Genomic DNA, 13327 nt, shown 5'->3' with positions numbered 1-13327 from the left:
AGCCCTTAAGAATGCAACCTATAATGTAAATCTGTTAAGGTGTTTTTGGAGAGCCACAAGTCCGACTGTCCTAAAGAAGAGGAAGACAGATTGGGTAGTTATGAGTTCCCAAGAGAACCTGAGGCCAGAGTATCAGACTCAGAAAATAGATGGAGACCAGCGCCGCTCCAAAGGGCCACGAAGCAGGAAGCAGAATAACTATCTTAACTTAGACGTAGCCTGGCTAGGACACCATCACTCCCTACATGACGTGCTGCCCCAGGACAAGATACCTCTGTAAATGAATTCTGACTGCCTCCTTTCTCTGCATCAGTCCCAAGGCAGCAGCATTTCATTGGCGGAGCCTATGTCGATGTGGCTGTGCACTGGCTGCCGGGGACGGGGCAAGGGTGAGCAGCTGATGATGTTCATCCCCCATGGCATGGGCTCCAAAAATGGGATATTACCCTGTGTAGAAAGGGGAGTGGCAGTTGTCTCTTACATCCACTATGTAACATGTGAATATTTGGTTTTCAAACACGTATGTGAAGTCCATATTATGCACAAAAGTATGGAATGACTACAGTGAACTTTTGTCATAGGACCTTCCCTAGGTCAGTGACTTGACTGAGGCATCGGGGATGATGGAAGGGGAAAGAGTCCCCGAGTGACTCTACGGTTTCAGTTCATTCCCTCTGCTGCTACTGAGGAAGGGATGTTTGAGGATGCTTTTACCTCACACCCATCCACGTTCCTCACACTGCTCTTTTGTAAAATGTTTATTTCTTAAAGGAAAGAACAGAGAAAATAAGGGATGAAGCGAACATATTTATGTCTACAATGAGCACACTTCTATCCTGAGGTAGACTATAGAGAGAAAAAAGTCATCAGACGTTTTTGAATCATCCCCCTCCCTGCCGGAAAGTTCTGAATTCTCAGAAGGCAAGCAGATTATTCTAATTAAATGTTTAATATATATTTTAGCTAGCATTATTAGTATTAGAGTGATCAGATTTATAATAAGATGTGGATAGATTATTTTTAATGAGCTGATAAATTTTTAATGTATTAATAGCATCTTGGATAATTCATGTGCAGAATATATGTGTTCCTATTTTGTAGAATCTTAAAAGGACAGTAGTAAAATAAAGGGAAATAGGATGAGAATCAGAAGGATCTTTGATGCCCCTTGCAAAGGTGTCATTCTGTTTCTTTAGACAACTCACGTAAAAATTTTTAGGGTTTTTCTCTGGGTCTGTCATCTGTATATGGAGGGTATTGGATTAGTTTATTTCTATGGACTTTTTTTGCTCAAAAATTCTATGACTCAGTCAGTTATTTCTTTGTTTTCATCCAACAGCCCACAGAACCCCCTGGGAACTTGAAGTGATATCAGTGAGCTAGCCAATAAATATTTATTGAGTGCCTACTAAGTGTTTGGCTCTTTTTGGACCAGTAGGGATTATGATCTAGTTGGGATGACAAGCTATGTACACAAAGGAAGATGGGAATATACAGCAGTAAAAGATAAGTGCCAAATGCGAGGCGCAGCCAAAGGCATAAAGATACAGAGAATGCAAGGCTTGATTGGTAGCTGAGATGACTGGTTGGACTACAGCAGAAGACTGAAAGGCATTTAATGGAATAGGGTTAGAGAGGCATATGAGGGCTCCATTGTAGACTGCCTTTTATATTTTGTTCCCCTATAATTTGTGGCACTGTTTAGTCAAAAGAAAAATTGATTTAGATTTTTAAATCTGGCTTCTAATTTGTCACTGTGCCACTTACTAACAGGATTACTTGTGGCAAGGCTGAAACTGTTTACTCTTTTTTGTGTGTATATAGAAATACCATATACTTACCACCTGTGTATTGTTAGAAGGATTAGGTTAATGTGTAGGAATGTGCCTGTCCTGTACTAGACACTCAGTAGATGTTCATTAAATCTGAAATTATCTTTTGAGTGAAAATCAAAGAAATGGTTCTGTCATTAGATGTTTACAGCTTAAAGGTTGGATAGAATTATTAGCAAGATCCTTTTCATCGCTGAAATGCCAGGTCTATGCATAGCCTTTCTTGTTATAGCTCTGTCACTTACAAGGTTTGTAACCTTTCCGTGCCTCACATTTCTTATCTGTAAAATAGGGATGATAACAGCTCCTACCTCATCAGGATTTTGTGACCATTAAACGGTTTAATAAATATAAAGCGTTTAGAATAGTGTTAAAAAATTATTCATCTTCCTTCCCCTCCCCCCAGCCCTTTTTCTTCTCCTAACCCTCTCCGCCCCCTCCTTCCTTTTCCCTCCCTCTCCCTTACCTCACTGGCCATCATCGTCTCATATACAATAATGTAATGTCTCCATCTTGGAAAATTTCTAACAAGGTTTCTGTAATTGTGGAGGAGGTGAGAATGAGGATTACTTGTCAGACCTATGCTTTAAAAGGGTAAAACTGGCACTGTTGGAGATCAGATGGCATTGTAAGGAAACCAGGGAAGGGAGGCTGAAGTAAGGAGTCTGTGTGAGAGGTGGTGGGACCCACAACTGGAGTAGAAAGGATAGACTAGAAAACATTCATGGGAGAAACATTGGAGATTTGAGTTCACAGTTTTAACAACTAATTTAATATGGGAAGGAGAGAGGCACCAGGCCTGGGCGACTGGGGGTATGATGGTCCTAACAAGAGATGTTAGGAGAATGAGCTGATTTGGTAGGTTTCAGAAAAGCTTATTCTAGGGAAGTGAGTTTTATTTTTGAAATGCTGAGTTTTACATGATGATGAATCATACAAATTCACATGTCCTGCGAATAGTTGGAACTGTAACTAAGTGGCATATTTAGCAACGAGTGGACCAGTTTGGCTGGATTGGAAGTGCATATTTGTTAGACAATTTACTTTCTTCAAGCTAGATCCAGTTTTTAACTGACTATCTTAATTGTTTTTGAAGGATCTATTTGTCCCCTTCTGGGAAAGAAGTTGTTTGTCTAATAGAGGAAGTGTCACTTTGAGTATCTCCTCCCTGAGAGATCCTGTTGTGCAGGAGAGATTCAGAAAAGTCATGCAGTTTGTCTATGAATCAGACATTTTTTTTCTTCACTTTTTTTTTTTTTGTCTTATTTTGAGGATTGGAGATCAGGGAAAATATTAGATATCTGAAAGTGACATTATTTTATCGCCACTTACATTTAATATACACCTCATACATATAGCCAAGGTTCATCTCCCTCACTTCCTCAGATATTTTGCTTACTTGGAGGCGCAGTGGTACTCAGAGAGGAGTTGGCATAATAGAATATAATACCAGTTTTCCTCGTCTTCTAAAGCCATAACCATGATATTGCTGAATAAATGAAAGTATCATATAAGAGATGGCAATAAGATTACAGTATTGCAGAAATCCTGGGGGCAGAATAAAATTGTCTATTTAGTAAGCATAACTATTTGATAGAGCTGTTTGGTGTTATGCTTCTTCCCCGTCCTTTTCTAAATCGCTTTGACCCATATTTTTCAACATTCTTCTCTCCATTAGCCAGAGTTATGAAGTGAGTTAGGTGTTTAATTCTGACCCCCTTTTTTGCAGTTGCTCTTTCCACGGTTCTGGTTACCCACAGTCAACCATGGTTCAGATATTAAATGGAAAATTCTAGAAATAAACAATTCATAAGTTTTAAATTGTGTACTGTTCTGAGTGGCATAATGAAATCCTGTCCCATTCCATCCATCCCACTCCATCCTGCTTCGGATGTGAATCATCCTTTTTTCTAGTGTGTCAATGCCATATATGCTACTTGCCCCTCAATTACCAAGTAGCCATCTTGGTTATCAGACCCACAGCTGTGGTATCTCAGTGCTTGTGTTCAAGTCATCATATTTTACTGAATAATGGCCACATAGTTCAAGAGTAGTGATGCTGCAGCAAATATGCCAGAGAGAAGCTGTGAAGTGCTTCTTTTAAGTGAGAAGGTGAAAGTTCATTTAATAAGAAAAAAAAATCATATGGTAAGGTTGCAAAGATCGGCAGTCAGAACAAATCTAACCCTAAAACTGTGAAGAAGGGAAAAAGACTTCAGGCTAGCTTTGCTCTTGCACCTCTGACGGCAAAAGTTAATGGCCATAGTCCTTTTCGAGGGCTTAGTTAAGATGGAAAAGGCATTAAATTTGGTGGTGGAGAGATGAACAGAAAGCACGTTCTGATCGATGGCAACGTGCTGACACCAGAAAGCACTGAGACTAGGCAGACTTCGGCAAGGGGTCCCCATGCAATGAGTGACCACATTCACATAACTTCTATTATACTTATATTGTTGTATTGTTCTATTTTATTATTAGCTATTGTTGCTAACCACATATTGTGCCTAATTTATAAATTAAACTTTATCACATGCATGCAGCTATAGGAAGAAAATGTAGTAAGTACATATAGGGTTCGGTACTTCTGTGGTTTCAGGTATCCAACGGGGATCTTGGAACATAACTCCTGCAGATAAAGGGGGCTACTCTGTATTTCTAACTTGTTTTCCTGTCTGTTAGTTTTTCTTTCAGGAGATCAAGGGTGATACACAGGGGTACGCCCTTGTGTAGGCATGAGGGAAAATAAGGTAACGGGTGTGATATGGCCCAGAGCTGCCTTGGAATAGAGAATTAGCTATTCGTGGCAGGTTGAGTATGAAGTGACGTACCATACCCACTTTTAAAACCCCAGCCCCTAGATATCTTTGGTTATATTTCTTTCCTTCCCAAGCTGAAGAATGCTGTTGATGCTCAGTGGGACAAGGCCTCTGAAGCTAGGGAGGTTTTTGTCTGTGCTCGGGACTAAGCCTGTTATTTATAATGAAGTTGGGGACGAATATGTGCTATAGGTATTCAAAGATTTATCTTTCTATGAAGCAGTAATTTTTTCATGGAATGACTTTCTCTTTCGTATTCTTCCCCCTTTCTCTTTTCCTTCCTCCCTCTTTTCTTTCTTTCTTCATTTCTGCTAATCTCGTTTATGGATTTTCTTTGGTTTTTAATCATACATCCTTTGGGGTTCTTAAGACTGGACTAACTCCATATCAGTCTTCATTTTTTTTTTCTTTCCACATCCCCCTCATTCATTAATATACAAAGAGAGGACAGTCTGTTGTTCCCAAAAGTTCTTGATTTTCATATCTCAACTCCAACCCCTGGAAAATGCTCTCATCAGCAGAATAGTTGTGTTTAGAACCTGTATATATTTTGAGTGTTCATTAAGTATGAACTAAACTTATTGGAAAGTTTCATTCCCAAGAGTGCTTTTTTTGCTCGATTTGCTTCTAAGGCTGCTCAGATCAGTCCCATTCCATACTTACCCATTCTTGAGTCTGGCTTTCTAGGGTCATGCTCTGTCTTATGTTCAGTGTAACTACAGCTGGGGTGATGGTTGTCAAAAGCAGTTACCTTTGGCTGTCAGAGCCTATAGAAAGGATGTTCTGCCCTAAGACTCCATGTGCCTTAGTACAGCCCTTGATAATCATTGATATTTTCCCTCTCATTTCACTCCAGTTTCTAAAGCCTGGCTAGGGACATCGAGGCATTTGAATCTTCCTCTTTGTTTTCGATCTCTGTCATGCATTCTGGGAAAGTCTCTCAGTGCCGTTCAGATCCTCTAGTCACAATCCTGGCAACAGGACTCCGTTAAACAGATAAAGGAGCAGATAAGAGTAAAAAGATCAAAATAATTGATTTTAGTTATTTTTAAATGAATTTAACATTGTTCAAAGAGGAAGTGAAAAAAATAGAAAAGGCAGTAGGAGAGAGATTTGGTAAATCTATAAAGGATGTTGTGCCACCTCGGATATTTCTAATTACCGATGCTGCTAAAACAGAATCTCCAATCTACATGTGCTGCTTGATTCTGTGGGAAGCGCCTCCTGGATTTATTTAAAAAAAAAAAAAATAGGGACAAAAAATCATTGTTCCAGATTCATGGAATTCATGGAGTTCCAGATTCATGGAGCATGAAAGACACTTGGGTGGTGGAGGTCAAGTGTGACCCCTTGGAGACGTCATCATACTAGCTTTTGGAAGCTCTATTGCTTTGTAGGACTTTTGAGGCTGGGTAACAAAATAGTAATTTAATAAAAGATATTTGTTCATTACCCATTTTCTACAGTAGAACTCACTAGAATTTCACTTTACATGCTTTTTTTTTTTTTTTTTTTTTTTTGGTCACTCTATAGAAAGCCTAGTCTGTCTCAAGCCTGAAATTGTCAGGTTCCTGCCTCAAAGAGCATGGATATTCGAGGTCTTCATGTGAGCCTGTAGAGAAGAAAGACTTTGGGGCCTGTCAGCTGTCCATCATTTCCCCCACTTCTTTAGTGTCTTTTAAGGTGGAAAGCCCACATTTTCCACATATATGAGTAAACGTGGACCTAGTGTTCTGAAGAAGGCAGTTTTGCAGTCCTTGCTTTCTACCTCCTGATGGGACCCTGCAGTGACCTCCCCCTCCTTGCTCGCCTCTAACCTAGTTGCAGGGAAAGACATCCGTAGCCAGAGGCTTCGCTTTGGTTCAGCCCATAGCAGAACACCCCTGTGTAGCTGAGGGGAAGGAAGACGAGCCATCTGGTGTGTTATAAATCAGTGTTGGAACCCCGTCAGCTGGGGATCCCTTCCCAGAGCTGGGGAGAAAGCCCATCGTGGTGACAAAGCTACAGCCAGTGCGAAAGGCAGTGGAAGTTTCCAGCCGAAGATTTTAGAGTCTTTGAGGGTCCTGAGTGGCAGGCCCAGGCTACAAACCCGATGTCTTTCCTGTTGGATTCGAGTTCTCTCAGAGTAAATAGCCATGGGGTACGTTTCGTGCTCAGTTTTTGAAATTTGAACACAGGGCCTTGAAGTGAATGTAAAGAAATTATGTAAAGAAAGTGTGTGTATGTATGTGCACGCATGCGCACGTGCGAGATATGTAACACTGCTGTCGATAATGCGACAGTTATGAATGATTTAAGCTGTTAGTTATCTTTCATTCCTTTCCTTTAGCCTTGAATAAAATACGTTGTAGATGCATTTCTTTATGGGCTTTTATTCTGAATGCATACGCACATGTATGTTTACCTTAAGAAAAATATTCTGCTTTTATAATTCTATGGACACCTCAGTGACTGATAAAATATAGATAGTTTTAAGTGGAAAATGATAAGCTCAAATATCTAGATGGAGATCTATAAGCTCAAGCCATTGTGAGTTATCTCTTATCCTTGTTCCAGTGGAGAATGAAGGGGTGTGTGTGTGTGAATGAGTGTTATTCCCTATGACCATTTTTTTGAAATACTTATCTATTTAACTCTTATTAAGTAGTGTAATCCCTTTAAATTTGCTCTATTGTTAAGCAACAAATCATGGAAGCCACAAAATTTACGAGTGAGTAAGTGAGTGAGTATATGCATGTGTGTATAGGGAAGGTTTTCTTATAAGTAAAAATATTAAAGATGATGGAAGCCAGGTTTCTCACAGTCAGAGAAGGGAAGTATAAATATAGAAAGGAAGAAAACTAAAATGAACCATGTATTGTTGGATTGGGATTGTGTTATCTGTGTTAGGAGGTATCTGTGTGAACTCATAGTACGTTGGTTCAGGTTTTCTAAGAAACCGATGCCAAGATGGGACTAGACATGCAAGAGATTAATTGGGGAAAACTCCTCAGAGATTTTGAGGAGCTGGGAGAACCAGCACATTAGACCGTACTATAGGCCTTAGCCTTGTGGAAAAGGGAGGAAGGGAAGAAAGGAAGGTTGAGTTGGAAAAGTCTAAGCTGTGGAGCAGTTCTAGGAGTTTCCGCAAAGCTGACAAGGAGTCCTTGAGCCGGAGTTGCCCATCAGAGGGGTCCCAAGTCTCAGCAATAGGCCTGCCTTAATATCTCTGCTGTGCTCAGTCATTGGCTAGGAGCAGCTGGTGGGAAGCATAGCCTTGGCTGAAACAGTGATGGATTTCTGAGCTTAGCAGCTGGGACTGTCAGTCAATTATGCTTCCTGCAGTCAGAGATCTGAGAGGCACATTTTCATGACTGCCACACATGGTTTTCAATAGTTATAGATATAGAAATAAATGTATAGAAATAATGATGTAAATGTGAGCGACTTAGATAAATGGCTGATTTCAGAGCTGCAAAAAATAGCACAAGATAAGCCTGCAACGTGTTGTTGTGCCAGAGAACAAGAGGTGCTCAAAGAATGATGGAGAACACGTACGTAGGACACAGAAGCCAACTTGACCAGGCCGAACTCAGCTGGGCAAACTGGGAACAATTTCAGCATCAAAATAAATAATGATAGTAGTGGATTATAAGCCTTTGGATAAAATGAGATTCCATGAGTTTATACTGATCCAAATAAATGAATAACTTGCGAGCCTGAGGGCTGAAAATTTAAGTAGTTCAACGTGCCTCCTCACAAAATACCTATTAATTATAAAAGGAAAAGAGCAACGTTACAGTGGAGAAGCCTGGTAGACACTACCCTGATCAAGCGATCCAAGTGAACATCGTTAGGAGGTTAAGGGAACAATACAGCATCTCTTTATGATGTTCTTGCCAGTGATTCATAACTTGGATCTGATTACAGTGAAACATCGGACAGACCAAAATAACCGGCCTGGACTCTTCAAAAGTGTTAAGGTCACGATATTCTAAGACAGACTGAGGAAGTTTTCCAGACTAAGGATACATGACAACTAAATGCAATACTCGATTATGAACTAGATCCTTTTTTCCCTAAGTACTATATTGGAACAATTGGCAAAACTTGAGTAGAGTTTATGGATAGTAGTGTGTCTATGTTGATATCCTGGTTCCAGTCATTGTTTTTTGATTATGTAGGAAAATACCCTGCTTTCTAGGAAAGGTACACTAAAGTATTTGGTGGGGGGCCGGGGGGCGGAGGGGATGATATAGTCTTCGTATAGTTTTGTGCAACTTTTCTGTAAGTTTAGATTGTTCCAAAAGTATGCACACACACTGTTGAGTAATATAGGTAATTGTAGACTGTTATCTAACCTATCAATATATTGCTTATTACTTCTCATCTTGGGTTAGAGGGATAAAGGATGGGGAGGACTGACAAAAATGTGATCATCTATAAATGAAATCTATTTAAAGAATTGTACTCTCATGTATAGGCATAGAATACCTTTTCTCCACGTTAGCAGAATATTAGGACCCCAGGTTTCAAAGGTATCTTAAAATTGGAAAGTATGAATTTATTAAACTGTTTGCTATGGAAACGAGTGGGAGGGGAAGATTTCAATTATGGGAGATCTTTTGAGAAAGCCTGTATGTGAGACCTATGTTGGTTGTGTTTATATCAGGAACACACCTCATCATATCTAATGGAAACTGTTCACTTTTAACAGAATCTAAATTTCTCTTTTAGTTTGGAGAAGCAGTTCAATCCCAGCACTAATTCTCTTTGTGTTTCTAACTGATAGACGGAAAGATGACTTCCTGTTGGACTGCTAGGTCCCTTTTTGTATGCTGATTGTGAATTATCCATTCGAGCCAGACATGTGTAATTGAAGTAGAATTACCGATACACTCAAGAAAGCAGAACTTATAAATTTGTCTAAAGCAGCATAATGTCATGGCACATAATTTAATGTTCTCTTTTCTTACTGGGCGACTGATCAACGCACCACTGTCAATTTCTGAGCCATCTTTGGCTGGGGGAGGGAATCTCCTGACCTTTCATTAGCAGCCACAAGAAATGAATGAAAGTCAAGTATGTGGATCTAGGCTAATTCCATTTTCTCTCTCTCCCTTTCATTCTCTTTAAATTCAAGTCTTAGCTAATGGGAAAGAGAAAGACAAAAGCTGATAAGGCCGATGTAGAAAGCGTTTGTCCTTAATTCTGTTCTTGGCAAGCTTGGCTAATATTATGCTTTTGGATAATAAATAATGCTATATTTCCAAGACGATTAGGTGTTTTTCTGATACTTCAGTAACTCTCAATTTTTTCAGGATATATCAAAACAAAATTATAAGAATGTGCTGCGATTTTGTCACATTGAAAAAATTATTTATCCTAAATAAACTAAATTGTTTTATCCAGAAAATATTTACTGTCTACTTTATGCCAAATATGGTGCTAGGCACTGGGATGTAGAGCAAGAAAGAGGCGGCCCTTCCCCTCTCAGACTTCGTAATTTACGACAAAAGAGAAACAGTGAGTGAGTGAGTGAGTGATCATAGGGGAGCACACACCAAGAAGAAAATACATGTGATGTGATCCTCATATGCCTGGCTCATTGTAAATGCCCAATAATGATGGTTCTTATTATTTCATGTGTTTTTACTCTCCTTACTGCTAAGCACCAGCACCACAACTGTTCCTCTAGGAGAAATCTGTAATTAGGGATATGAAGCCAAGAGAATATTACTTACACTCCAAGCTTCAGAGAGAAAGGTGTAGTAGGCAGGGTGTGGAGTCGGGACTCTGACACCTTAATTGGTTTGTGGACATTTGCTGACAGGAAACAGGGCAGCAACTGTGAAGGATAGGGAAGGATTGCGCCCTTGATTCTCTGCTGGCCACGCAGGTCCTCAATAATTCTGTGAATTGATTTGAGCAGCATTAACAGAAGTGGCTCATTAAACATTTGTGCTGTTTTGTGCTTAGTATTGTCTGGCTTTTCACGTAGAAGCCTGTTGGTGCGGATTTTTCCTTGCCTGCTTTGTCATTCCAACTTTCTCCTCCAGACCCTATATATTGACTATAAAATGTCAATGCGCAGTAATTCAAAATGCAGTAACAAATACGACTTTGTTCTTCTGGCATTTAAAATCGCTAAGACATTTTAGCCTGTCACAAGTGGAGTTGTCCCCCAGTCTTCTTTCTGGCTCCTTGGTGGGTGGAGACTCTTCACCTGCCCTGTTGGGGGTTCATGGTGACACCCTTAGTTAAATTCTCACCATATATCAACATCTACAGCTGCTGACTTGGGGCTGTTGGCATTCTCCATGCTGCCAAACCCAACTCTGTGATAATGACAGCGTTTGCCAGCACGCTTCTGTGGTGACTCAGGAGACAGGGTGGCCAGCAAAGCAGCCTCTTTGTGGGAGTGGATTTTGAGAAGTGCTAATTCCGTGGCGGCTTGGAGATATTAATATCGTGCTGGCAGTAGATAAACAGGCAGCAGAGGGGCACATAATGAGGAGAGAATCAGCCACAGCATCTTTTCCTCCTTTCCGTACCCGCACATATTATTTTTTTACTTCTTTTAAAAAAAGTAAGTCCCTGGATTTTGATGCAGAAAACCCTTAGGTGGATTAAACATGCACATAGACTGATTCGCTCAGCTCCCAGCGTCTCCACAGCTGAGTCTCTAAGAACAGCACAGTGCGTTAAGAGTTAACTACATTTCCAAACAACACTAAATCATAGCATATGGTACAGTAGCCCATTGCTTAGCATACCCCCTCCCTGAAGGGCAGCTAACCAGATGGTTTGAGTGGGGCCTTTGGTGTAATTATGACAGACACAGAGAAAGATATAACCACCACTCTCCCCCAGTGATATCATGCCTCTGAATTTCCAGTACTTGCTACAGGTAATTTTTTGAAATTTTTGTTTTTGCGGTTTGGCTGCTTCACATCAAGGTCCCTTTCCAGGATGGGGAGGAACCATGCAAATATGCTTCATTCGTTGTCCGAGAGCCATTTTCAATGCACTCTTCTCTAGTTAGTAGATGTAGGTCACTTATACTGGCACCTCTTTCTTAGTCTAGTGAAGAGAAGATTCAACACACTCGAAAACTGATTTAAGCAGGATTCTAGTCTGAGTATTCTGTAGTCTCTGAGGACTGTTTGGAATACTCCTCCAGAGCTGGTCATCTCAGCTTTAATTTTATTTGTTCCTCCATCTTGTGCCATTTTTTGTTAAGAACTTGTATTCCACCACAATACCTCCCTTCCATGCCCCGCTCCCCCGGTTCATTCATAGCCTTTCCTTCTCCACGCCCCTGGGTGAGAGAGTCACAGTGAGGAGTTCTGATGAGAGAAGCGTGCCACCTGTTACGTCAAACCACTGTTTCTAACATTGCTAACCTGGAAGCAGACATTTTCTAGTTAGAGTATAGGCTAGAAAGGAGATTTTGAGAAATTTAGGTCACGCTCTTATGAGTTTTATTTTTTTATCTGTGCCTCATGTTTTAGAGCAGACTTTTCTAAAAGGTAGTAGCTTGTTTATAACATTCTGTAAATAGCCTGGCCTAATGTGTACTTCTTCTTATAGATATTTCCTGCTAGTTTTTATGTATGGATTGATATAGCATCTGACTGTACTAACCAGAAAAATGCTGAGCTAGGGAACTTTGTTATTCCACCTTTTATTTTGATTTCTAGCTTAGCAGCTCATTGGTTTTGAAATCCTTGCCTTTTCTCTCCCTCTGCCAGGAAGCATTAAGACCTCCAGGTGCTAACTGTTATTATTTCTGTTGACTGAGCCCCATATGCACCTCTCGTGCTCACTGACCTATCTTTTCTGTTGCAGAAACATTGCTGAAGCCCTTGTCAGCAAAGGTCTAGCCACAGTGATCAGATATCGGCAAGATGACGATCAGAGATCCTCTCACTATGACGAGCTGCTTGCCGCCGAGGCCAGGTAAGATGACTAATTATTAAAGCAAACACGTTGGGACTCACAGTCTATCATGCCTAACCTCGAGCAGAATGGGATAGGAAATAATACCCTGAGAAAGCTAATATCCTTTCATTCCAATTTTTCTCCATGAAAAGAAAAAGGGCACGCTTCAAACTTGCTGTCTAACCTTGATTAAGTATACATGAACTTCTGTTTTTAAATCTGCATACTATGTATATATAGGATACAATCTCCCCATGTAGTTCTTATGAAATGAATCATACAGGCAAAAATAGTATATAAGATCTTCTTATCATCACCGTGGCATCATCATTCCCTGGAACTAACAGTGAAGCCCTGCGTATGTGTGCAGGACATTTGACTCTGGTTCTTACCTCTAGAAGCCTCTGCTACCCAGCCCCACCCATTTATCACCTATGGACCTTTTGTCATGTACAAAGGAAATGAAAACATTTATTAGGAAATGAGTTTTGCTTTCACACTTCTGACAGCTGGCAGGAGAGCATTTGAGAAGCCCTGTGACATTTTCCTTTTGTCCTTCATCCCTGTGGCTGGTTGCCCCAAGGACATGCATACTGCTCTGCAATATTTCTTACGGGTGACATTCCTCAAAGCTCTTACTCAACAGAGACGTCTGTCACTGGATGATTCTGCTAGTTGAGTGATTCCCAGATTTCCCAGGAAACAGCAAGAACTGAGCTACTATTGCTGAACTGACTTGGATGGCTCAGCAGACTG

General features: G+C 40.4%; 1 protein-coding gene across 1 annotated transcript in view; it reads left to right on the top strand.

Annotated features, from left to right (window-relative positions):
- Nucleotides 1-13327, top strand: part of SND1 (staphylococcal nuclease and tudor domain containing 1) — a 390995-nt gene that overhangs the window by 195134 nt on the left and 182534 nt on the right. The window contains exon 13 of the mRNA XM_039860623.1: nt 12479-12589. Within this exon, the coding sequence (XP_039716557.1) occupies nt 12479-12589 (111 nt within the window). The remainder of the gene's footprint in view (nt 1-12478; nt 12590-13327) is intronic.

Source organism: Pteropus medius, unplaced genomic scaffold, assembly GCF_902729225.1.
Source record: "Pteropus medius unplaced genomic scaffold, Ma_sr-lr_union100, whole genome shotgun sequence".
NCBI classification, from domain to species: Eukaryota; Metazoa; Chordata; class Mammalia; order Chiroptera; family Pteropodidae; genus Pteropus; species Pteropus medius.
This window is presented reverse-complemented; position numbering and strand designations above follow the sequence as displayed.